This window comes from Schistocerca gregaria, chromosome 2, assembly GCF_023897955.1.
Source record: "Schistocerca gregaria isolate iqSchGreg1 chromosome 2, iqSchGreg1.2, whole genome shotgun sequence".
Taxonomy (NCBI): Eukaryota; Metazoa; Arthropoda; class Insecta; order Orthoptera; family Acrididae; genus Schistocerca; species Schistocerca gregaria.
In genome coordinates this window covers 939,465,983-939,493,517 of record NC_064921.1, presented here as the reverse complement: position 1 = coordinate 939,493,517, position 27,535 = coordinate 939,465,983, and the positions used below count along the sequence as shown (strand labels likewise).

Genomic DNA, 27,535 nt, shown 5'->3' with positions numbered 1-27,535 from the left:
ACTCCACACGAAACAATGAACTGACGTTTTTTTCTACTTTTCGTAACTCCAAAACCAATTTGCTTCGTAATTGGCGTTTCTTTTTCTGGAAAGCTTGGTTTGCTATTGTGATTCTCTATCTTTCTTCTTTTTCGCTCATCCAGTTGTCAGCAAACTACATCTACACCTGAAAATCCCCGTGAAATACCTGGCAGAGGGTACTTCTCCCTATATTACAAATTATGGCTTCTTTCCGTTCCATTCGCATGTATAGTGCGGGAACAATGACTTCTTTGTGTCTGTGAGCACTGTAATTAGTCTGATCTTGTATTACTGTTTCCTACGAGCATGCCACATAGGAAGCTGCTGTAATCGTATATTCCTACAAGTTGTGGTGCTACAAATACAGGGTGAACATTAATGAAACCAACTGACTGGAGTAACAGATTTCTGACAAAAAATGGAGAAAAAAAGTCCAATTAACATGACTGGAAATGAAAAGTGTATGCGCAACAACAAAACACCGTACCAGGACACAGTACAGAGCTGCATCACATCCACGACACAACAGATGATTGATGTAAGCGGCCTCCAGGGGAAATCAGATGATTCGATAGTAGTTTTTGTCATGCAGGATACACATAACAGTACATTGCCTTACACTTTGCTGGCGGGCCACTTGGCTGGAACTTATGCTAGAGTTCCTTTCAGTATCCTGCAAGACCCGGTCCTCCAAATCTGGTGTAGGTACAGTCCGCCCCCACACTGTACGTTCGTCAGCCTGAAAGGACCTAGGATCACTCAAATGCCCAAAAAGGGCTTGAAATTTTTTGTGATGCTGTTGGTGTCAGTGAGGGTACTTGTGGTATAACCGTACTGCCTCTCCGCATATCCAGTGTGCTTGGCTGTACATAGACACCATATCGGCTTGTTCCTGACACAAATAGCAGACGATTTTGCTGCTCACAGTACCCTGCGTCAATCACACAGGCTGAAGCACACAAGGAACACACGGCACAAGGTCAGAGGACCCTCCGTTCGTCAGCGCCGTCTACCGAGGCAAAGATACATTTCTGGACACATGTTCACAGAACCTTTCTTTCGTGCATTTATAGCCAGGAATCAGTCGCTGCAGTTTGTCGGTTTCATTGATGGTCACCGTGTATGTTCATATATTCTGGAACCTTAGACGTCTGTTCAAATGGCAGCGCTCTCCACTCAGGAGTTCAGTTCTGTACTGGCCGTACGTTGATGTCAGTCATAATAGCACTTTCAGTGCTAAGCGTTGTTCTTCATTGCTGACTCTGTCTTAGGATTTGTGAATTATTGTTTCGTCGTGACAATGTTATTGGATTCTTCATTTAATACTGAACCTTGAAGGGCTGTAAGCAGATTTTTTGCGATTTAGTTGACAACCTCAAGCACCCACTGGTTCCGGTTTTTCATCTTTTTTTCCCGCTCAGTACCGCTGTCGTTGCATGGTGTTTGCTATCGGTGCCACACATTTGGTCACTATTCTAGAATGGGTCACGCAAATAATTTGACAAAATTTCTCAATTCTTTACACAGTTTTTCCCTGTCTGAACGGAAATCAGCCACCTACTTTACGTACGGCTGAGCCCTGTGATCATTCCCTTCCAGATCCCAGATAATTGAGTGAATCGATTGATTCCAGTTCTGACTCATAGAAGTTACAAAATATCTACCTTTCTGTGTTTTGTGAAATGCTTAATTTTACATGTCAGAACATTTAAAAATAAGTTGTCAGTCTTTGAACTACATTGAAATTTAACTATAGTAAAAGCAGTTCCGTGGAAAACTTAAAAAGCCGATGACTTCTGTAAACTTATGAAAAACGTTAAAAACAGTTTCTCTCACTTTTTAACGGTGATCCAAGCGCGTGTTTCACTACTGAGCAGGAAACACGATTTTTGAAATCAAAATTATGTAGCTAAAGCGTGACTAATAAAAACATTTATGGCTGTTAATACATCAAAATATTCTAATGTTTCATTTACTGTAACTTAGTAATAAGATATTTAATATGTACTTCAAAGAGTATAACACCAATGTACGTGTGCTACGCGACTGCTGATCTGTCACTGCGATTTTGTTTGTTTACGTCGGGTTTATTCTTTTGACGAACAAAGTATAGTTGGTGTGACTTTACGAGTGACTACCCCGCACGAAGTCTGTCGGGACACGCTGCTTGTAGAAGGCGAGTTAACGTCGGCTATAGACACTTTCGCTGCAGCCGCTAGCGGCATCCAAACACTCTCTCTCAATCCTGTGCTATGCTGAACATACATCGTACTGGTGAAAATCTCGAAGAACATTAACTCTGGGTGGCGTAATGCCACTTCAGTCACATGTGCCTATGTATGTTCATCTCTGGACGCGTATTCGTTTCCATCTTCATTGTGAACATTCTCGTGTCACGTTCGAGCATTATCTCCCACTGCCCTGCGAACCCAGTACAGTATTTATCTGGTTTTGAACAATTAAGTAGGTATGGCACAGGTAAGTTGGTTTTCCTGTTAACATTATGTTGCTTTTCAAGTTTTCACTAGTTTGTTTTAGACACAAGCACATTATGGCGGAAAGGTGTGTGTGTGCGTGTGTGTGTGTGTTTTTTTTTTCACTGTGCTGATGACAAATTGTAGAAGAGTAAGCAGAAAAAGCTTCTCGAGCAGAATAACAAGCACACACAACCGACACATACTGTCACTGAGGATGCCGGAGAAAATTAAGGCGAAATGCATCCGGTAAAAGGAAAAATGCATTTGTTCAGTTACACAACTGGTCTTCCGATTTGTCGTGAAGTAAATTATACTTTCTGTATACCAAGTACTTTAGTGAGGATAATGTTTCTTAAGTTTCTATGGTTGACAACATCTGCTTAATGAGAACAAGATTAGTACTGATGTCGGCGAGAAAGTGGTTATGGATTATTTTGCTGTCTTTCTCCTTTGGAGCATGTAGCAAATAAGTTATCAAGTCCTTATTTCTATTTTGAGCTCGCAGGCTCGCAACTGGTGTATGTTTTTCCAATTTAGTCGTAACATCCAAAAAAACGTCGAAAGCCACACAAATACAAAAATTAAATTACTGTTTTCAAAACGTTGTCTTCTTTTACCGACACTCTGTGTGAGAGTAGCACCAATAGCAGCGCTGCCTTTACAGAAGTGCTAATCATTCTGAAATACGCAGTTATTCAACAAGAAAATGTAATTTGATGACAGTAATCAGGTACTCACGTCTTGTATTTTTTTCTTTTTTTCAGAAAACCACCGCACGCAGTCCCAATTTGAGAGGCATCGTGTTACTAAATTAGTGCTTTTCGAGTTTGTTAACAACTTCATGTCTCTCTTCTATATCGCCTACTACATTCAAGATATGGATTTACTCAAATACGTAAGTAACGAATTTGCTACGCGTCCACATACTTTGGCTCAATACTAAAATATTGAATAAACTTTTTACTAAACTACGTGACAGTTGACGAACTTTCCTATCTTTTGCAGCAAGTCGCTGTGATGTTGATCATCCTACAGACAATAAACCACTTCCAGGAGTGTTTTCTGCCGCTTATCATGAAGTACGGGGGTAGCAAGGTAAGGTGCCTATGTTTCGGAATTATAATTTGCCCAGTAAGAGATTTTCACGTATCCCTCCTACTGCTGGACATAAACACGTTTCAATTCTGGAAGGGTTGTAACACATTCAGTAATACCCCGGACCTACTGCAGATATTCGAAACTGCCTAGAATGTGGATTGTTGGTGTATTCATAAGCACACAGGGCAAAAGATAGTCGCCCTAGAAGACAGCACCTCCAGCCCTCAGTAGAGTCACTTCCACGAGCTGAAATCACTCGTTGATGATTAGATCCCGTAGACTTACTAATTGCGGCGATATTGATTGTCAAGTTTCACCCACTGTTCCAGATGGCCCAGACATTTTCTATAGGCTTAAAACAGACTTATTTAGCTGCTAGTTCGAACTGTGGTAGTGTTCATCAAATCAGAAACGTGTGATTGCGGCTCTGGTACCACCTCTGTTCTTATCGTGGGTGGCAGTGTACTCATCACGAAAATGTGAAAGAAAGAGAAACACTTGGTCACGGGGAATGTTCAAATAGATGTAATGGTTAAGCGACAAATGAAAATTTGTACAAAGGCCGGGACTCGAACCCCGGCCTCCTGCTCACTAGGCAGATGCGCTAATAGACCACCCATGCACAGTGCCTTTGCAGAACTGCACGGAGTATCCTAGCATGCCTCCCTCCTCAATCCAAATCACCATCCACGCCTCAGACTACTTGGTATTCCGCCTAAACTCGAACAGCCTCTCTCTCTCTCCAACTGTACTGGAATAACACCTCAGCATCGGGCGGAATGGGGGATCCTGTCTGAAACAAGGTGCAGGTTCTTCAATCAAATGAAACTACATGGTTTGGTGGTCCATTGATCGTGACCGGGCCAAATATCTCACGAAAAAACTACAAAGAACGAAACTTGGTTGGCCCGCTAGATGGCGCTGCCATAGGACAAACGGACATCAACTGCGTTTTTTAAATAGGAACCCACATTTTTTTTATCACACATTGGTGTAGTACGTAAAGAAATATGAGTTTTAGTTGGACCACTTTTTTCGCTTTGTGATAGATGGCGCTGTAATAGTCACAAACATATGGCTCACAATTTAGTAGTAGGTTTTTTTAAATTAAAATACAGAACGTAGGTACGTTTGAACATTTTATTTCAGTTGTTCCAATGTGATACATGAACCTTTGTGAACTTATCATTTCTGAGAACGCATGTTGTTACAGCGTGATTACCTGTAAATACCACATTAATGCAATAAATGCTGAAAATGATGTCGTCAACCTCAGTGCATTTGGAAATACGTGTAACGACATTCCTCTCAACAATGTTCGCACATGCATGTTCTCAGGTGTTGTCGGTGATTAACGATAGCAAATATCCTTCAATTTTCCGCACAGAAAGAAATCCGTGGACGTCAGATCCGGTGAACGTGCGGGCCATGGTATGGTGCTCCGGCGACCAATCCACCTGTCATGAAATACGCTATTCAATACCGCTTCAACCGCACGCGAGCTTTGTGCCGGACATCCACCATGTTGGAAGTACGTCGCCATACTGTCACGCAGTGAAACATCTTGTAGTAACATCGGTAGAACATTACGTAGGAAATCAGCATACATTGCACCATTTAGATTGCCATCGATAAAATGGGGGACAATTTTCCTTCTTCCCATAATGCCGCACCATACATTAACCCGCCAAGGTCGCTGATCTTCCACTTGTCGCAGCCATCGCGGATTTTCCATTGTCCAATAGTGCATATTATGCCGGTTTACGTTACCGCTGTTGGTGAATGACGCTTCGTCGCTAAATAGAACGCGTACAAAAAATCTGTCATCCTCACATAATTTCTGTTGTGCCCAGTGGCAGAACTGTACACGACGTTCAAAGTCATCGCCATGCAATTCCTGGTGCATAGAAATATGGTACAGAAGCAATCGATGTTGATGTAGCATTCTCAACACCGACGTTTTTGAGATTCCCGTTTTTCGCGCAGTTTGTCTGCTACTGATGTGCAGATTAGCCGCGACAGCAGCTAAAACACCTACTTAGGCATCATCATTTGTTGCAGGCCGTGGTTGATGTTTCACTTGCGGCTGAACACTTCCTGTTTCCTTAAATAACGTAACTATCCGGCGAACGGTCTGGACACTTGGATGATGTCGTCCAGGATACCGAGCAGCATACATAGCACACGCCCGTTGGGCGTTTTGATCACAATAGAAATACATCAACACGATATCGACCTTTCCGCAATTAGTAAACGGTCCATTTTAATATGGGTAATGTATCACAAAGCAAATACCGTCCGCAATGGCGGAATGTTACATAATACCACGTACTTATACGTTTGTGACTATTACAGCGCCATCTATCACAAAGCGAAAAAATTGGTCCAACTAAAACATTCATATTTCTTTAAGTACTACACGAATATGTAATAAAAAAAATGGGGGTTCCTATTTGACCTTCAAGCTAGACAAGTTTCGTTCTTTGTAGTTTTTTTCGTTTGATGCTTATTTCGTGAGATATTCCACCCGGTCACTATCATGGACCACCCTGTATACTGAAATTTAAGCGCCGCGTTAGGTTGCTGATGCGGTGCATAATTGAAGACGCGCAGAATCGCGACTTGTTGGGTCACACTACGCGCTAGTCTTGCCAGATGTAATTTGCAGAAAATCAATATAGGGACACAAAAAACAATGTAAATTAGCAAACATTAGACAAGTTTTTCTTACAATATGCTATGGATACACTGGCACACACGTAGTCAATAGCAGCGTTTTCTTCAGGAAAATGCCATCTTCAGGCGCGTAGTAAATGTACTCTGACGAGCAAGACCATCTGCTTAGTAGCTTGTTTGTCCCTCTTCGGAACGAAATACATCACTGATTTTGCGTGTCAAGGGACCGACAGCTTGTTAGTAGGTTTGTGGAATGTGACATTAGATGTCTAAGGAGAGGCCATGTAAATAACTGGCCACTGATTCGCGTACGCGATGATGGCGCCCGATACCGACCCAGATGGGATCCACAGGACTTACATCAGGCTAATTTGGTCGCCGAGACATCGTAAAGTCACTATAATGCTCATCAAACTACTGTAGCACAATTCAAGCTCCGAGATACGGTCAGTTATACTGCTGAAAGAAGACATCGTTGTTGGGGAACTCATCAAGCGCGAAGGGGACATAGGTGGTTCGCAGTTGTCAGCGTGTCTTTGATTACTACCAGCGATCCCATTCAAGCGCAGAAGAATGTCTCCCATAACATAACACTGCTCCCGCCCAGCCTGTGTTCGTGGCGCGCTGCACGTTTCGAGCCGCCATTCACCTCGATGGTGGCGTTTGTGGACACGAGCAGCGACCTAGTGTAGCAAATATGTGATACACATGAATAGCCGAACGTTTCCATTGATCAAAGGTCGAATCCCCATGGTCCCGTGTCCACTGCAATTGTAATTGAACGAGGTCTTTGGGTCAACATGTGAAAACTTAGCGTTAGTCTGTTGCGGAGCTCCATGTTCAACAGTGTACGATAAACGATGTGCTCCGAAACACTTAAGCGTGCACCAGCACTGTGCTGTTTTGGCAGAGATACTACAGATCACCATTTATCCTACTTTACCGAGCAGACAAACCTCCCAACTCCATGCTCTGTGAAGAGTTGTGGACGTCCAACCATTTAGCGCCTAGTAGTGGTTTCACTGTCCTCCTACTTCTTCCCGTAGAGGCACACGACAGTAGCATGCGAATATTCGATCAGCTTCGCCGTTTTCGAGATACTCTTTTACAGGCTAGGCGTAAAAATAACAATGTGCTCTTCGTCAAAGTCACTTAATGGATTTCCCCATTTGCATCCCACATCTTGGCTTGGGTGATCCCCATCCGTGTCTGCTCCGCTTTCGTACTTCTGTTACCGTGTCACGTGCCCGCAACGCCACCAAGTGCTATGCAACTTCGCGGAGGGTACTGGTCATAAGGTTTTGGCTCATCAGTGTATATTTTGACCAAATAAAATGGAATTTTTCATTAGCTCTCCAGACATCAGACTCACAACCCCATCCACACTCAAATGATACATATTATAAAAATGTATATGTGTGTTCTATATGTCCTCCTAAACAACTGGACCGATTTCAGCCAAACACCTATGAGGCGACAATCGCTGTGGAAGTAAACCTATCAAAATTCAGGAGATATGACGTCATAAATATTAACCACAAAGACAGACGCTGTGTGGTACAGACATAGGCGACTGCTATAAATACATACCTGGGCAACGCCAGGTTTCTTCGTTACTCTTTAATACAAAAAACTGTGCATAGATAGGTTTAATATAAAAACACACTATACAGAGTTCAGTGTTTTGCTTTTCTTAAGAACACAAGTGAAACGTTAAAATGTTAGACGGGTCGATCTTCAGGCTTGTTAGTGTAATCACTGTACGTAACGAGTTCGCCGCCGCCGTCGCCGCGTTCTTCTACGGGTATTGTTGTGTGGGCTGAGACTTGTTATATGGGTTGAGGCAATTCTTGTGTACCGCAACAGTCAGGTCTAGATTAAATCGATTTTAAGGCGTAGATTGTTTTCTAAACGTTGTTATAGCGTGTGTCTACGCGGAATGTGGGTACAAGCAAGATATTCCCCAGTTCGATGTGGGAAACAGCCGTAAAACCTCATACAGACTGGCCGGCTCACCAGCCTTCGTCATTAATTCACGAGGCGGATAAGATTCGGGGAAGGTTGCCTCCTCGTATCCCGGTAGCGTGGCGTTAACGCCCTCGGCTTTCCGGGCTAACACCTAATCAGTATGTTTCGAAATATATACACTACTGACCATAAAATTGCTACACCAAGAACAAATGCAGATGATAAACCGGTACTCATTGGGCAAATATATTATACTAGAACTGACACGTGATCATTTTCACGCAATTTGGGTGCATAGATCCTGACAAATCAGTACCGAGAACAATCACCTTTGGCCGTAATAACGGCCATGGTACGCCTGGACATTGAGTCAAACAGAGCTTAGATGGCGTGTACAGGTACAGCTGTCCATGCAGCTTCAACACGATACCACAGTTCATCAAGAGTAGTGACTGGCGTATTATGACGAGCCAGTTGCTCGGCCACCATTGACCAGACGTTTTCAGTTGGTGGCAGAATTGCAGAATGTGGTGGCCAGGGCAGCAGTCGAACATTTTCGGCATCCCAAAAGGCGCGTTCAGGACCAGCAACATGCGGTCGTGCATTTATCCTGCTGAAATGTAGGGTTTCGCAGGGATCGAATGAAGGGTAGAGTCACGGGTCGTAACACGTGTGAAATGTAGCGTCCACTGTTCAAAGTGCCGTCAATGTGCACAAGAGGTGACCGAGGCGTGTAACGAATGGCTCCCCATACCATCACGCCTGGTGATACGCCAGTATGGCGATGACGAATACACCCTTCCAATGTGCGTTCACCGCGATATCGCCAAACACGGATGCGACCATCATGATGCTGTAAACAGAACCTGGATTCATCCGAAGAAATGACGTTTTACCATTCGTGCACTCAGGTTCGTCGTTGAGTTCACCATCGCAGGCGCTCCTGTCTGTGATGCAGCGTCAAAGGTAACCGCAACCGTGGTCTCTGAGGTGATAGTCTATGCTGCTGCAAACGTCGTCGAACTGTTCGTGCAGATGGTTGTCGTCTTTCAAACGTCCCCATCTGTTGACTCACGGATCGAGACGTGGCTGCACGGTTCGTTACAGCCTTGCGGATAAGTCGCCTGTCATCTCGACTGCTAGTGATACGAGGCCGTTGGGATCCAGCACGTCGTTCCGTATTACCCTCCTGAACCCACCGATTCCATGTTCTGCTAACAATCATTGGATGTCGACCAACGCGGGCAGCAACGTCGCGATACGATAAACAGCAATCGCAATAGGCTACAATCCGACCTTTATCAAAGTCGGAAAAGTGATGGTACGCTTTTCTCCTCCTTACACGAGGCATCACAACAACGTTTCACCAGGCAACGCCGGTCAACTGCTGCTTGTGTATGAGAAATCTGTTGTAAACGTTCCTCATGTCAGCACGTTGTAGGTGTCGATACCGTCTCCAACCTTGTGCTCTGAAAAGCTAATCAGTTGCATATCACAGCATCATCTTCCTGTCGGTTAAATTTCCCGTCTGTAGCATCTCATCTTCGTGGCGTAGAAATTTTAATGGCCAGTAGTGTATGTTATGGATACATGGGCACACACGTACTCAGAAGCAGCGTTTTCTTCAGGAAAACGCCACCTCCAGACGCTTAGTAAATATACTCTGGCGAGCCAGAACACTGTGACCACCTGGTCAGTAGCTTGCTCGTCCCTCTTCGGAACGAAATAAATCACTGATTTTGCGTTTCAGAGGTCCGACAGTTAGTAGGTTTGTGTAATGCGGCGTTACGCACAGGCCATGAAATTCGCCTAAATAACGGGCCACTGATTTGTGTACTCGATGATGGCGCCTGGTACCGACCCAAATGGGTTCCACAGGATTTGCATCAGGCTAATTTGGTCGACGAGACATCAACGTGAATTCACTATAATGCACATCAAAATACTGTAGCACAGTTCAGGCTCCGAGACACGGACAATTATACTGCTCAAAGAAGACATTGCTGTCGGGGAAGTCAACAAGCGGTAAGGGATACAAGTGGTTAGCAGCTGTCAGCTTGTATTCGATTTTCTACCAGAGATCCCATACAAGCGCAGGAGAATGTCTCCCATAGCATTACACTGCTCCCACCAGTCTCCGTTCGTGGCGCGCTGCACGTGTGGAGCCATTCACCTCGATGGCGGCGTTTGTGGACACGAGCAGAGACCTAGTGTAGCAAATATGTGGTTCACATGAATAGCCGACACGTTTCCATTGATCAAATGTCGAATCCCCATGGCGATGTGTCCACTGCGATCGTAATTGAACGCTGTCGTTGGGTCAAATGTGAACTCGTAGGGGTGGTCTGCTGCGGAGCTCCACGTTCAACAATGTACGGTAAAGGATGTGCTCCGACTCACTTATGCGTGCACCAGTACTGTGCTGTTTCGGCTAAGATGCCACAGATCACCATCTGTCGTACTTCACCGAGCAGACAAACCTCCGAACTCCATGCTCTGTGAAGAGTTGTGGACGTCCAACCATTTAGCGCCTAGTGGTGGTTTCACTGTCCTACTGCTTTCCGTAGAGGCACACGACAGTAGTATGGGAACATTCAATCAGGTTCACCGTTTTCCAGATACTCGTTCACAGGCTCTGAGTGAAAATAAGTCTGCCCTTTGTCAAAGTCACTTACCTGAATGGATTTCCCCATTTGCAACCCATATCTTCGCTAGGGAGATCCCCATCCGTGTCTGCTCCGCTTCCGTGCTTCTGTTACCGCGTCACGTGCCAGCAACGTCACCAGGTGCCATCCAGCTTCGCGGCGGGTACTGGTCATAAGGTTTTGGCTCGTCAGTGTATATTTTGACCAAATAAAATTGGATTTTTCGTTAGCCTTCCAGACATCTATGACTGACTCTCGTTCACACTCAATCATATATATTGTAAAAAATGTACGTGTGTTCTGTATGTCCTCCTAAACCACTGGACCGATTTCAGCCAAATAACTTTGAGGCGACAATCGCTCTGGAAGTAAGAATCGCCTATCTATCAAAATTCAGGAGATAAGACGTCACAAACATTAAACACAGACGCTGTGTGGTACAGGCATAGACACACATACATACCTGGGCAACGCCAGGTTTCTTCGCTAGTCTTTGATACAAAAAACTGTGCATTGAAGAGTTCAATGTAAACACGCAAATGTGTAGCTAGAGGCAGTCCAAACATACACTGCTCATCGGCCCTTGTATGCGATGCCCAGTGTCAACGGAAAGCGTCAGTTTGTTATCCGTTACAAACAAAATGATTTTTAAAGCGGAATTTTACATGCGCATTTGATGAGAGGTCCAGAATCAGTCTAGTGCCATGTTGGTTTCACCTGTATGTGTCAACAGGGGCAGTAAAACACGAAGAATAACCAGTACTTCTACAGCGATAGCACCGCCCACACGCGCACGGACTGCTACCGCCATGCAGAAGCGCTGCTCACTCGCTGCTACGGTACACACTATTCGTCTTTTTTCTGTCCCTGTTAATACATAACTATAAGACAACTGTCGCACTAAGCTAATTTGAGACCCCTCTTTCTAATGGGCACGTAAAATTCCTTTTCAAAACAAATTTTGTTTGTATTGTGCACGCTTTCAAAACGACTACGCACCCTCCGACTCATAGTTGCAATATTAAAACTTTTGGCTGGTTTAGTTGTCTAAGAGCTGGGATACGTAGTTGCCGCATTACAAGCCAAATACTGCTGAGTCTACAGTATACGAAAAGAATACATACATGAATCTAATGGCCGAAGTTCGTATTACTCGGCAGTTGCGAATTTTGAACGTAACATGGACGTTTACAAATGAAAGATTGCAATTAAATAAAATTGGCGGGTACTATCTTAGCGACTTTAAATGATGGGTACGATAGTAGAAGTACTTTTGAGAATGGGGTATATTTCTGCAAAACACTTAATGGTGTCGATGGTCCAGCAAGTAAATGAAATGAAAGTTGAATAACAGGAACACAATAGATTCCTACTGCACGTAATTAGTTATGAACAACAACATAGCTCGCGACATACTCATTTCTGAACGCTCAATACATCTTCACTGTAGAAACCTTGGAAATCTCACAAGTCCGCACTCCGAATTATTTCTATCTGCCGTGACCACGCGCAAACTGCTCCACTGTCCAAGTCTTCCCGCTGACTGTGCATCCGTCGTGCCGTACTGACCGCGTCCAGTAACCACTCCCGTGTCCTCTGCCGTACTCCCCAGAAGTACCTCTGTGTCCTCTCTCGAAACAATGCTCCTCGCTCACTTCCATACAGTCTCACCATTAACTTGCGCTGTGATTGTCTAGAGCGCTCCCGCCATGTCTTACAGCCAATGCACTCTCACATACACTCCTAGAAATGGAAAAAAGAACACATTGACACCGGTGTGTCAGACCCACCATACTTGCTCCGGACACTGCGAGAGGGCTGTACAAGCAATGATCATACACGCAGCACAGCGGACACACCAGGAACCGCGGTGTTGGCCATCGAATGGCGCTATCTGCGCAGCATTTGTGCACCGCCGCCGTCAGTGTCAGCCAGTTTACCGTGGCATACGGAGCTCCATCGCAGTCTTTAACACTGGTAGCATGCCGCGACAGCGTGAACGTGAACCGTATGCGCAGTTGACGGACTTTGAGCGAGGGCGTATAGTGGGCATGCGGGAGGCCGGGTGGACGTACCGCCGAATTGCTCAACACGTGGGGCATGAGGTCTCCACAGTACATCGATGTTGTCGCCAGTGGTCGGCTGAAGGTACACGTGCCCGTCGGCCTGGGACCGGACCGCAGAGACGCACCGATGCACGCCAAAACCGTAGGATCCTACGCAGTGCCGTAGGGGACCGCACCGCCACTTCCCAGCAAATTAGGGACACTGTTGCTCCTGGGGTAGCGGCGAGGACCATTCGCAACCGTCTCCATGAAGCTGGGCTATGGTCCCCCACACCGTTAGGCCGTCTTCCGCTCACGCCCCAACATCGTGCAGCCCGCCTCCAATGGTGTCGCGACAGGCGTGAATAGAGGGACGAATGGAGACGTGTCGTCTTCAGCGATGAGAGTCGATTCTGCCTTGGTGCCAATGATGGTCGTATGCGTGTTTGGCGCCGTGCAGGTGAGCGCCACAATCAGAACTGCATACGACCGAGGCACACAGGGCCAACACCCGGCATCATGGTGTGGGGAGCGATCTCCTACACTGGCCGTACACCTCTGGTGATCGTCGAGGGGACACTGAATAGTGCACGGTACATCCAAACCGTCTTCGAACCCATCGTTCTACCATTCCTAGACCGGCAAGGGAACTTGCTGTTCCAACAGGACAATGCACGTCCGCATGTATCCCGTGCCACCCAACGTGCTCTAGAAGGTGTAAGTCAACTACCCTGGCCAGCAAGATCTCCGGATCTGTCCCCCATTGAGCTTGTTTGGGACTGGATGAAGCGTCGTCTCACGCGGTCTGCACGTCCAGCACGAACGCTGGTCCAACTGAGGCGCCAGGTGGAAATGGTATGGCAAGCCGTTCCACAGGGCTACATCCAGCATCTCTACGATCGTCTCCATGGGAGAATAGCAGCCTGCATTGCTGCGAAAGGTGGATATACACTGTACTAGTGGCGACATTGTGCATGCTCTGTTGCCTGTGTCTATGTGCCTGTGGTTCTGTCAGTGTGATCATGTGATGTATCTGACCCCAGGAATGTGTCAATAAAGTTTCCCCCTTCCTGGGACAATGTATTCACGGTGTTCTTATTTCAATTTCCAGGAGTGTACATAAAACATATACGAAATACTGGATTTACATTTAAATACCTGAAATTAAATAAATATTTCAACGGCTGGACCGTAATCACGCTCTAAAACACACATTATTAAATACATAAACAATTAAATAAATACAACAAGCAAAAAGTAGGCCAGGAGCCTAATGTGTCTGTGTTTGCTAAAACACAGTAAATAATTGACCAGTTTCTTCATGAATAGTATATATATCGGATATATACAAAGACATAGATGAATAAATATATTTATAAGCATGCTGCTACCGTCTTTACGTGTAACTGTGGAGTACTTATGACCTGATGCGATCGATAGTAACCGGTCACTGCGACCTCCAATAACTCATGTACTATTTAAGTTACATGCCTGTAATTCATACCAATTTAGGTTTACACTAATAGCTTCCTAAAGATACGTAGATCGACGAAATCGGAAGAACCGTTTAGGTTTTGGAAATTCGTTGCTGGGTGTTACTGGTATGCTTTACCGTCAGATTCTAAACTTTAAACTAATAAAGGTATTGGAAATCTGATTACACCGTCAGAATCGTCATGAAGTTAATGGTAATGTACATGTTTCTTTTTGAAGTATCGTGATTCATCTGGCTACTATTAATTTCTACACGAACTGTGAAATGTCTGCCATTAAGGTTTCACAAAGTCCGCCATCGTTGGCACTCCCGCCGTGTCTGCTTCATTGTCACAAAGCACCGTCCTCGTCACAGCGGAATTCCCAGCCACGCGGCTGGACCATGCGCTGGCGCTACCCCTGTCGTCCGGCTAACGTTTGCCACCACGTGTTTGCTGCCGGGCCTCGGCTTTGACGAGCGTCCAGTGCGACCACGCCAGCTTACACTATTTTCAGCGCGCCTCAATTCTCCTGTTACCTCACAATTGTGAAACAAACTGGCGCTTTCTGTCTCCGTTGCGTGGAAGACGTAATGAGCGGTATCTATTTGTAGTGACTCCAGCACACGTTGCAGAAACGAAGTTGGAGATGTATGTCGAAACATCAGATAAAATGTCCCTAACGACACCTAGTAGAAGTTGACAATGTTCTAGTGGCACGAGACGAGTATAACAGTGAAACTTGTAAAATATAATGTTCCTTTTAATTTTATACCGCTATCAAACGCAGTTCTTTAAGTTTTACCCCGTCGCGTCGCTGTGTCCTTCTGTGACTGTCACATTTCATCTAACAATGAAGCTGGCTGTTGCTGTTGCACAGATATCGAGCTTGCTGTACGGCGACGAGCTGGCGACCAAGGAGTCGATGAAGAAGGTGGCTCCGGCGACGGCGTCGGAGTTCGCGGCGGTGTCTGAGATGCTGCACGACGTGCCCGAGTTGGACCCCGACGATCCGCGCGTCCAGCAGGCGCGAGAGGAGGGCCTCATGGAGCCGTACGAGGTGCGTCTCTCCTAGCTCTGGCTGCGCCTGACTAGGCCCTGCACAAGAAACTTCCTCTTTATTCTACTGCCTTCTGTCTTTCCGCTGATGTCACGCCATTTCCGTCATTCATGTGGCGGTAACTGAATACATTCGTTTCCATATGTTATATGGAATGGACAGTGTCTTGAAAGGAGGATATAAGACGAACATCAACGAAAGCAAAACGGGGGATAATGGAATGTACTGGAATTAAGTCAGGTGATGCTGAGGGAATTAGATTAGGAAATGAGACACTTAAAGTAGTAAAGGAGTTTTGCTATTTGGGGAGCAAAATAACTGATGATGGTCGAAGTAGAGAGGATATAAAATGTAGACTGGCAATGGCAAGGAAAGAGTTCCTAAAGAAAAATTTGTTAACATCGAGTATTGATTTAAGTGTCAGGAAGTCGTTTCTGAAAGTATTTGTATGAAGTGTAGCCATGTATGGAAGTGAAACGTGGACGATAAATAGTTTGGACAAGAAAAGAATAGAAGCTTTCGAAATGTGGTACTACAGAAGAATGCTGAAGATTAGATGGGTAGATCACATAACTAATGAGGAAGTATTGAATAGGATTGGGGAGAAGAGGAGTTTGTGGCACAATTTGACTAGAAGAAGGGATCGGTTGGTAGGATATATTCTGAGGCATCAAAGAATCACCAATTTAGTATTGGAGGGCAGCGTGGAGGGTAAAAATCGTAGGAGGCGAAGAGATGAATACACTAAGCAGATTCAGAAGGATGTAGGTTGCAGTAGGTACTGGGAGATGAAGAAGCTTGCACAGGATAGTGTGTCCTGACAACAACAACAATAATAATATTATATCCAGCACCCTTCAATATTCTATACATTTATTACCTCTGTCACAGGTTTTTCCGTCCATTTCCTTGGCGTTTCTTCCACTACCCAACCTTTTCTACAGATAATAGTTGCCTTCGGAGCTCTGTACTCCGTTGCCTTACGGATTGCTTCATAAACCGCTCTGTGTTTTCACATTGTTGTGACACTCTTCATTTTCATACTGACCAACTCGTATCACGTAACAGCTTCAGTTCCTCTTCCTTCTTCAATGTTTATTTTTCCACTACTGTTTCATCTTCTCTCTAAGTTGCCTTCTTTTTTCCCCGTTGTTTCCCATTTCTTACTTCTTCTGCTCTCTACACTTCACTGTAATTTTATTATTATATTATTGTTTTTTTGTAGCTTTAATGCCTATTTGTAACATACTCATTAGCCACAGAAAAATAAAGTTTTATTTGACGTCAGGTAAGTTTGGACATTGACCATGCATATTGACAAGTACATTGGTGTGCGAAACGTAAGAAAGAAAGTACCTTTCGCATTAAACGAAAGTACTTTTCGCATTATGTGTCACTGACAAGTAATATATCTCGACCAAACTTTGATCATACGTAGAAGGCGCTATGGCCGAGCGGTTTTAGGCGCTTCAGTCCGGAACCGCGCTGCTGCTACGGTCGCAGGTTCGAATCCTGCCTCGGGCATGGCTGTGTGTGATGTCCTTAGGTTAGTTAGGTTTAGGTAGTTCTAGGGGACTGATGACCTCAGATGACAAGTCCCATAGTGCTCAGAGCCATTTGAACCTTCCTTGCGTAGGTAGCTAATACACTTTTCAGTTTTTGCAGCTGCACTTCGAGGATATCGCCGGCCGAAAGGATTAAGGGTGGGTCCTCTTTCTGCACCTGCTGTGCGAGGCATGATTCAGTAGTTCGAATCAACTCCGAGAAGAGGCCGACGACCGGTTGCACCACAGTTGGTCGATGAAATCGCTGTTGGTATGCATGCAGTTCCCGATGGTCAGGCAGAGCGCGTGCAGCGTCACCACAGTTGAAGATCCCGTGCTCCACTGCATAGAAGGTGCTTAGAACCAGTCTCAAATGGTATCCGTACAAGATCCATATCGTACAACAGGTAGCACCACAGGGCTCACAATGACATGCTGACTTCGCTCTCCACTTTCTGGCAATGACTGAAGTTGACGAGGACTGGCCCTGGACCATCCTACGGACTGACGAAGCTCACTTTCCTCTGACTGGTGAGGTGAACACACAGAATTACCGAATGTGTGGATATTCACCTCCAGTCACTGCGCATGAAGTACCTCATTAGGGTGAATGTGTCACCCTATGGCGTGGTACCTACGGACATGCTTCGTTCTGCTGTGCAGCTTTCAGACTGTTCTGGACGCTGATGGGCGCCATATTGCCCCCCCCCCCCTTTTGTGGTAGTAGTGGTACCGATATGTTATGGTATGATGTACCGCAGCAGCACATTAAAAGTGTTTCAGCTGAATTGATCCTGCAGTATTTCCCTTCCGCATGTCCTCGACTGAGATTTGCTACTTGTATGGTATTTAGTCTCCGCGTCATAACGTGTTAAACAGGGAAAGTTTCATTATAACCCCCCGCATAAAAGCAGGTGGGGAGTATTGGGTTATCACTAGACAAGAGTAACAGAAAAATGGGCCAGCCAAGAGAGCTCAGTGACTTCAAATGTGGAGTACTCACTGGATGTCACATGGGCAGCAAATTCATCATGGGCATTTAAATTTCTCTAACGCTTCCCAAGCCGACTGTTGGCGATTTGACTGGGAAAGGGAAACGCGAACGAACTACCAAAATTGAACCAAGACCACACAGACCTCGTGTGCTGATGGTCAGGGACCGTCAAGCTTTGAGGAGAATAGTTACAACAAATAGCACTAAATCAGAGGAAGAAATCGCACGTGATTTCCCAAGTGCTACCTGCAGCCCATGTAACACAGTTGACTGTGTGAAGGGTGTTAAAAAGAGTAGGGTGTCCCGGACGGGAAGCTCCTCATTTCCCACACATTTCTGTAGTGAATGCGAAGCGACGCTCGAGGTGGCGTAAATAGCGACGGCAGCAAACGGTGGACTAATGGAAACGAGTTATTTTAAGTGATGAATCACGCTGTATCCTTTGCCAATCCGATGGAAAAGTTTGGATTTGACGACTGCCTGGAGAACGCTACCTGTCCCTGTGTTTAGTGCCAAATAGCGAAGAACGGAAGACGTAATATTACAGTATGGAAGTGTTTTTGAAGGTTAGGATGTGTCCCCTTATTGCGCTTAAGAAAACGCTACGTCCAGAAAAATAATGAACACATTTTAGAGCATTTTGTACTGTCTACACTAGAGGAACATGTCGTAGACGATGACTGTATCAGGGCCGGCCGCTGTGGCCGATCGGTTCTGGGCGCTTCAGTCTGGGACGGCGCCACCGCTACGCTCGCAGGTTCGAATCCTGCCTCGGGAATGGATGTGTATGATGTACTTAGGTTAGTTAGGTTTAAGTAGTTCTAAGTCTAGGGGACTGATGACCTCAGATGATGAGTCCCATAGTGCTCAGAGCCATTTGAAGCAATTTGTCTGTATCAGCATCAAAACATATCCTCCCATACAGCATCCTCTGTGAGGCAATGGTTTATGGACAACATTCCTGAAATGGACTGACGTGCCCAGAGTCACTACTTGATCCCAATGGAGCGAATGCGAAGTGAGTGAGTGCGTCGACTTCGCTCCAGAGGCTAGCTCCCAGCAACATCGTCTTCATAGGTTTCGGCTCTCGAGGAAGAAAGGACTGGCGTTCCTCTACAGACATTCAGACATTTCATTTAAAGTGTCCCCCAGTGGAGTTCAAGCCGTCGTAAAGAAGAAGGGTGGACACATCCCAAACTAATTTCCACTCATAATTCGTCCAAACACCTTTAATCAGATGGCGAATCACACATATGCTTCAAGAAGGCACCCGAGAGTTTGAAGATGGATTCACAACAAATGCTTAGGCGTGTTTTTCATTGTAACTATAGCATTTTAATGTATTGTAGTTTTTATCACCAACTGCGACATAGTCGCGTATACAAACAGTGATCCAACAAAGTTAAAATGTGTGTGAAATCTTATGGGACTTAACTGCTGAGGTCATCAGCCCCTAAGCTTACACACTACTCAACCTAAATTATCCTAATGACAAACAGTGATCCAATACTGCCAAATGTTTTTTATTCCAATCTTTGTTCACAATGTCAATACTTTAGACGATGACTGGTTTCAGTCCGTAATGACCATTTTCAGATCTACAATATACAAATTTATACACCTAGTTAGCAGTGTGTCTTTCAACATAATATAGCAATACATATCACAATATACTATCATACAACCAGGGAAATGTACAGATAAAATGCGATAAAACGTACCTTTTTTACACCATGTCCTAAAGTGATAAGGCTATAATGGCATCGTCAAAACATAAAAATACAATCAACTCAACATCGTCATATAGATGTAAAATAAGGTGTAGAATAGGCCACATCGTCCACGCAGTGATCTAGGGAGGATGTAGGCAAACAGATTTCTGGTTGCTACTGTATTTCAGTAACCAGTTGCAATAATCACTATGTGGACGATGTGGCTATTCTACACCTTAATTTAGATCCATATGACGGTGCTGCGCTGATAATATTTATAAGTTTTGATGATGCCATCATGACCTAATCACTTCAGGACATGGTGTAAAAGAGGTAAGTTTTACCGTATTTTATCTGTACATTACCCTGGTTGCATGATAGTATATTGTGATACGTATTGCTATATTATGTTAAGAGAGACTGCTCACTAGGTGTATATATTTGTATATTGTAGATCTGAGGATGGTCATTACGGACTGAAACCGGTCATTGCCTAAAGAATTGATATTGTGATTAAAGACTGGAATAAAAAACATTTGGTTTGTAGTCGTTTATCATTACCGCTGTATCATACCGTTCCTAATTACGAAAACATCATGTGACAACTTACTAAACCATTAGTTTCAAATGGCCATGTTTCGCTGCCGACACAGTCTGCTTTCGCGGGGCAATAATCACTTTAGTTACACAAATTTGCCAAGTTTAGAGATGAATTAATGACATTTATTGACGAAAATAGTGACTTCAAAACTGGGCTTGGTTCTGGAAAGTGGAATATGAAAACTGCTACAAACCCTATACAAGGTAATACGTTAGAGTTCTCACAGGGCTTGAATTACTTCATGCGAAAAGTTTGAGAAAGGCAAGCAGCCGCCGCGCGTTTGAGAGTGGCGTCCTTCCGATGGTGTTTACCCCACGCTATTCGCGGATAACACGTGCGGCGCGCGTAACTCGGTCAGCTGATAATCAATTTCATAACGCCTGCCATTGAGGCGTTGTCTGCTGTGCTATAAATAGGCGGCCGTTGGCTTACCTGTGTTCCCCTGACCGGCCCTTCAGACCGCGCTCGTCAAGCGGTGAACTGCAGCCGGTCGCTTTCTACCATCATCTCCTTCACATCTTCCCAGTTCTTCCTACTTGTGCATCACCATTATACTGACGCCATAGTCTCCATTCCCCTCTCCCTCTCACTATCTCCCCCCTCCCTCTCACTATCTCCCCCCTCCCTCTCACTATCTCCCCCCTCCCTCTCACTATCTCCCCCCTCCCTCTCACTATCTCCCCCCTCCCTCTCACTATCTCCCCCCTCCCTCTCACTATCTCCCCCTCCCTCTCACTATCTCCCCCCTCCCTCTCACTATCTCCCCCCTCCGTCTCACTATCTCCCCCCTCCGTCTCACTATCTCCCCCCTCCGTCTCACTATCTCCCCCCTCCGTCTCACTATCTCCCCCCTCCGTCTCACTATCTCCCCCCTCCGTCTCACTATCTCCCCCCTCCGTCTCACTATCTCCCCCCTCCGTCTCACTATCTCCCCCCTCCGTCTCACTATCTCCCCCCTCCGTCTCACTATCTCCCCCCTCCGTCTCACTATCTCCCCCCTCCGTCTCACTATCTCCCCCCTCCGTCTCACTATCTCCCCCCTCCGTCTCACTATCTCCCCCCTCCGTCTCACTATCTCCCCCCTCCGTCTCACTATCTCCCCCCTCCGTCTCACTATCTCCCCCCTCCGTCTCACTATCTCCCCCCTCCGTCTCACTATCTCCCCCCTCCGTCTCACTATCTCCCCCCTCCGTCTCACTATCTCCCCCCTCCGTCTCACTATCTCCCCCCTCCGTCTCACTATCTCCCCCCTCCGTCTCACTATCTCCCCCCTCCGTCTCACTATCTCCCCCCTCCGTCTCACTATCTCCCCCCTCCGTCTCACTATCTCCCCCCTCCGTCTCACTATCTCCCCCCTCCGTCTCACTATCTCCCCCCTCCGTCTCACTATCTCCCCCCTCCGTCTCACTATCTCCCCCCTCCGTCTCACTATCTCCCCCCTCCGTCTCACTATCTCCCCCCTCCGTCTCACTATCTCCCCCCTCCCTCTCACTATCTCCCCCCTCCCTCTCACTATCTCCCCCCTCCCTCTCACTATCTCCCCCCTCCCTCTCACTATCTCCCCCCTCCCTCTCACTATCTCCCCCCTCCCTCTCACTATCTCCCCCCTCCCTCTCACTATCTCCCCCCTCCCTCTCACTATCTCCCCCCTCCCCCTCACTATCTCCCCCCTCCCCCTCACTATCTCCCCCCTCCCCCTCTCCCCCTCCCCCTCTCCCCCTCCCCCTCCCTCTCACTCTCTCCCCCTCCCTCTCACTCTCTCCCCCTCCCCCTCCCTCTCACTCTCTCCCCCTCCCCCTCCCTCTCACTCTCTCCCCCTCCCCCTCCCTCTCACTCTCTCCCCCTCCCCCTCCCTCTCACTCTCTCCCCTCTCCCCCCTCCCCTCCCTCTCACTCTCTCCCCTCTCCCCCCTCCCCTCCCTCTCACTCTCTCCCCTCTCCCCCCTCCCCTCCTCACTCTCACTCTCTCCCCCCCTCCCCCTCACCCTCAACCCCATTGGGGACGTATAGAACTGTTGTAGTGTTAGTACTATCGTCCTGATTTGTTTAGATTTAGATTTCTGACGAAGAAGTTTGTTTGTGCGGCCATCCTCTGCAGCAGGCATATAAATATTTGTTTTGTAAATAAAACTGCCTTTTCCTGCTGCTAGTTACTTTATTTATCCCCTACGCGTTTCGCCTTCTCCTGTCCTAAGCCATCATCAGTGGGATCTATGACGATACAGTTTTTTTAGTTACAGATTATCAAACGGTTCACTTCGCGATTTTTTTGTAAAAAAAATGTAATTACTTATGATTTGCTGATCTGTGTTTCCTCACATCTGGTCTGGAGGTCGCACTACCACTTTCATCACTGCCATATAATCATATCTTTGTGTTTTCGTCTTCCACACACTGTTCACCATTTTTCTCACTCTTTCTTGTGGTGGACTACTGTTCTTTTGTCACTCGATACAACTGTTTCGTCGAACAGTGTGTGGAAGACGAGAACACAAAGATGTGATTATCGACACTCCGTAAGTCATGTTGGGTTACAACAGCGGTATATGGGTGAGCGTTATCCTGTTGGAAAACACCTCGTCGAATTCTGTTCACGAATGGCAGTAAAACAGGGTGAATCGCCAGATTATCGTACAAATTTGCAGTCAGGTCGCGTGGGATATCTACGAGTGTACTCCTCCTATAATGCGAAATCGCACCCCAGACCATAACTCCAGGTGTATGTCCATCGTGTCTAACAGAGAGGTTGATTACAGGCCCTCAATTGGTCTCCTTCCTTCTAACAAACATGCGACCGTCAGTGGCACCGAGGCCGAACCAGATTTCATCAGGAAACACAGCAGACTTCCACCCAGCCCTGCAGTGGGCTCTCGCTTGACACTACTGAAGTCGCAGATGGCGGTGGTTTGGGGTCACTGGAAAGAAGGCTATATGGAGTCTGGCTCAGACGTGTGCTTGCTGTAACCGATTTGTACTAGTTCGTTGTCACTGTGATGCCAACAGCTGCTCAGATTGCTGATGCAGATGCAGTACGATGCGTCAGAGCCATACATCGAAAACGATAGTATTCCTTTTCGGTAGTGCCACGTGGCCGTCCGGAACCTGAGTCGTCTTGCGACCGCATGTGCTCGTGACCAGCGCGCCGTCTTTCATGTGCAGTGGCCACATTCTTGCCAAGTCTTTCTGTACTATTACAGAAGGAACGTCCGCCCCGATAGCTGAGTGGTCAGCGTGATGGATTGCCATCCTACGGGCCCGGGTTCGATTCCCGGCTGGGTCGGAGAGTTTCTCCGCTCAAGGGCTGGGTGTTGTGTTGTCTTCATCATCATTTCATCCCCATCCGGCGCGCAGATCGCCCAATATGGCGTCGAATGTAATAAGACCTGCACCAAGGCGTCCGGACCTGTCCCGCAAGGGGCCTTCCTACCAATGAAGCCAAACGCTCATTTCCATATCCTTCTCGTGGCCCTATTATATGATCTCGTTCAAACTGAGGTGTTGATAATGGCGTCTTTGTCGCCTTAAAGGCATCCTTGACTACGTCCTTCACTACGTCCAATCTCAGAAGTTACTAAAGTACTTGTTTTTCATCCTTATCTTGGTACTGCTAGCGCCACTATTATTCGACTGATCCTAAATTTGAATAGACATCATCTTTTAGATGTAGAAGCACGTCTACCAACTTTCGTATATGTTGTACAACTCCTCCTTGTCGTTTAGATTTTTTTCCCGTCAGTGTATTTTCCTGAAAATTTCCTGTAACGTCAGTTTTTATTTTTTTTTTCGTAACAGTAGGTAGAAAGTTTCTTTTGGAAAGTACTACGTCATGTTTCAGACTAATTGTACTGTTACTAACATTTGAAATTACCACTAACGGACAATACTGTAAGACCGTATGATGACCTGGATCTTCCTACTTTCGTCTTTTACAGCACCACTATAGCAGTTATTCGCCAAAATCAGATCCAATTGAATTCCCAGCTATTGATCGATTAGTTGCATCGCTGGAAAAGCCCGAAAACACAGTTATAGGATTAAGCTGTTCAGGTTTATCGCTGACACACGTATTGAGGATATATACGTGAAACACTTTTGCCCTGTCTGCAGGGCACGTACGACGACTACCTGGAGATGTTCGTGCAGTTCGGCTACGTGTTCCTGTTCTCGTCGGCGTACCCCATCGCCGCCTTCTGGGCCGTCTTCAACAACGTCATCGAGATCCGCGCCGACGCCTTCAAGCTGTGTCGCGTCTACCAGAGGCCGATGGCCCGCAGAGTCAAGGACATTGGCGCCTGGCAGGTACAGTAAACACTCCCGCACAGCGCGTCATTCACACGGATGATTCCAGAATGCGGAATGAGTGGAAGAGATTTTCAAACAAGTAGTCGGTAGTTGGAGAAGGAGTTCAGATAACTAATGTACTGGAGAAAATATAGTGAGAGAGAACTCGGGAAGAATGGCTGGGGCGTTAGAATATCAGACAAAAGAAACCTTAGTATAGCTTCTAGTAGACGGTGATGTGATTAGAGACCGAGCTCAGCTGGGAGAAGGATAGAGAAAGCGATCGGATGAAGCATTTAAGGAGAATTCATTACATTCGTCTGAAGTAACTTAAGTATTGAAAGATGGAGCAGAGTAACGGGCTAGAGCATGGCAGCCACGCTTTTCCAGAGTATTACCCCCGGTTTATTACCACACCTTTATCGGTGTCTCGCTCTGCTGTTGGATTTTAAGGCTCTGCGATCGGTTACCATCCGTCTTCGAGAATCAAACACCGCGCTTCATGCATTACCCAACTTGCTGCTATATGCTGTAGTCAGCCACTGACACAATCAAACGTCCGTGCAGTACCGCGTTCATCACAATATATGTTTCAATTACGTATTATTATTTTACACTACTGGCCTTTAAAATTGCTACACCAAGAAGAAATGCACATGGTGCAAGGGTATTCATTGGACAAGTATATTATACTAGAACTGACATGTGATTGCAGTTTCGCGCAATTTGGGAGCATAGATTCTGAGAACTCAGTACCCAGAGCAACCACCTCTGGGCGTAATAACGGCCTTGATACGCCTGGCATTGAGTCAAACAGAGCTCGGATGGCGTGTACAGGTACAGCTGCCCATGCAGGTTCAACACGATACCACAGTTCATCAAGAGTGGTGACTGGCGTATTGTGACGAGCCAGTTGCTCGGCCACCATTGATCAGACGTTTTCAATTGGTGAGACATCTGGAGAATGTGCTGGCCAGTGCAGCAGTCGAACATTTTCTGTATCCAGGTAGGCCCGTACAGGACCTGCAAGATGCGGTCGTGCATTATCCTGCGGAAATGTAGGGTTTCGCAGGGGTCGAATGAAGGGTAGAGCCACGGGTCGTAAAACATCTGAAACGTAACGTCCACTGTTCAAAGTTGCGTCAATGCGAACAAGAGGTGACAGGGACGTGTAACCAATGGCACCCCATACCATCACGCCAGGTGATACGCCAGTATGACGATGACGAATACACGCTTCTAATGTGCGTTCACCGCGGTGTCGCCAAACATGGATGCGACCATCATGATGCTGTAAACAGAACCTGGATTCATCCGAAAAAATGGTTTTGCCATTCGTGGACCCAGGTTCGTCGTCGAGTACACCATCGCAGGCGCTCCTGCTTGTGATGCAGTGTCAAGGGTAACCGCTGATAGTCCATGCTGCTGCAAACGTCGTCGAACTGTTCGTGCAGATGGTTGTCGCCTTGCGAACATTCCCATGTGTTGGCTCACGGATGGAGACGTGGCTGCACGATCCGTTACAGCCATGCGGATAAGATGTCCGTCATCTTGACTGCTAGTGATACGAGGTCGTTGGGATCAAGCACGGCGTGCCGTATTACCCTCCTGAACCCACCGATTCCATATTCTGCTAACAGTCATTGGATCTAGACCAACGCGAGCAGCAATGTCGCGATACGATAAATCGCAATCGCGATAGGGTACAATCCGACCTTTATCAAAGGCGGAATCGTGATGGTACGCATTTCGCCTCCTTACACGAGGCATCACAACGACGTTTCACCAGGCAACGCCGGTCAACTACTGTTTGTGTATGAGAAATCGGTTGGAAACTTTCCTCATGTCAGCGCGTTGTAGGTGTCGTCACCGGCGTCAACCTTCTGTGAATGCTCTGAAACGCTAATCATTTGCATCTCACAGCATCTTCTTCCTGTCGGTTAAATTTCGCGTCTGTAGCACGTCATCTTCGTGGTGTAACAATTTTGATGGCCAGTAGTGTACTTCAGACATAAATGCACCGAAGTAGTTATTATAACTGTAATTATTATTATTATAAACCTAAACTCAGCATATGAGATGACTTTGCTGGATTTCGCATTTATCAGAAGTCTGACACTTCCCACTTGTCATGGACTCTATAATGTATCAACGAATAATTCGTGTCGATACCAATAAAGTGACCTTTTTTGTGGTTGCCAGATGGATGTTTTATCAGTGCCAGCGGTTTTAAAGTACCCACTAATACCCTTTGGCACTGCTCACACTGTACCTAGAATCGATGGGACCACCATCCCTGGATTGCGAGAGAGCAGCTGCACTTACATATTCAAGTCTTGGTATCTAGTACATTTTTCGTGCTTTTGTCGTCGATTCTACTATCACCTAGAACAGTAGCGTCAATATTCCAAACTTCATTTTTCTCCGCAATTGCGATTTATTGTGTACTGTGTTTAAACATTAGGTCTGTCTGAAATCAGAAATCCCCCAATACTTTGCCATGTTCTTTTTCGACAGCTTTGTGGTCCGAACCATTTTGTCACCGGAAACTCTAATTCTGGCGTAAGTTCAAGAGGATCGTTTGTGCCACAGCATCGAGCCTGTAGTTGTAAACAGTCACAGGGATCGTTTTGCTACAGTTCGAATGTGATCTACTGTCTCCTCAGTTTCTTTGCAGAGAATGCACTTCGGATCTTCTGCTGATTTCTCGATTCTGGCTTAGAAGACGTTGGTTCTGATGGCTTATCCCTTCGCAGCAAGGAGGAGTCTTTCTGTTTCCTTCTTTAGGGTTCCGTTGGTCAGCCAAGACCAGGCCTTTCTTTTTGTTTTCCTATTTAGCCTTTGCTGTCCTCCAAAAACTGCCCATGCACAGCTTTACTACGCGAGCTGCCACGAAATTTGATTCTTGATTTGATGTATCATTGGAAGCTCTCCGTTGTTGA

At 46.1% G+C, this 27,535-nt stretch overlaps 1 protein-coding gene across 4 annotated transcripts in view; it reads left to right on the top strand.

Moving 5' to 3' along the window:
- LOC126335383 (anoctamin-10) overlaps nucleotides 1-27,535 on the top strand; it is a 303,559-nt gene that overhangs the window by 236,178 nt on the left and 39,846 nt on the right. For all 4 annotated transcript variants that reach the window (XM_049998605.1, XM_049998603.1, XM_049998602.1 and 1 more), the window contains 4 exons: nucleotides 3,263-3,393; nucleotides 3,504-3,593; nucleotides 15,283-15,462; nucleotides 24,420-24,611. In XM_049998605.1, the coding sequence (XP_049854562.1) occupies nucleotides 3,263-3,393; nucleotides 3,504-3,593; nucleotides 15,283-15,462; nucleotides 24,420-24,611 (593 nt within the window). The remainder of the gene's footprint in view (nucleotides 1-3,262; nucleotides 3,394-3,503; nucleotides 3,594-15,282; nucleotides 15,463-24,419; nucleotides 24,612-27,535) is intronic.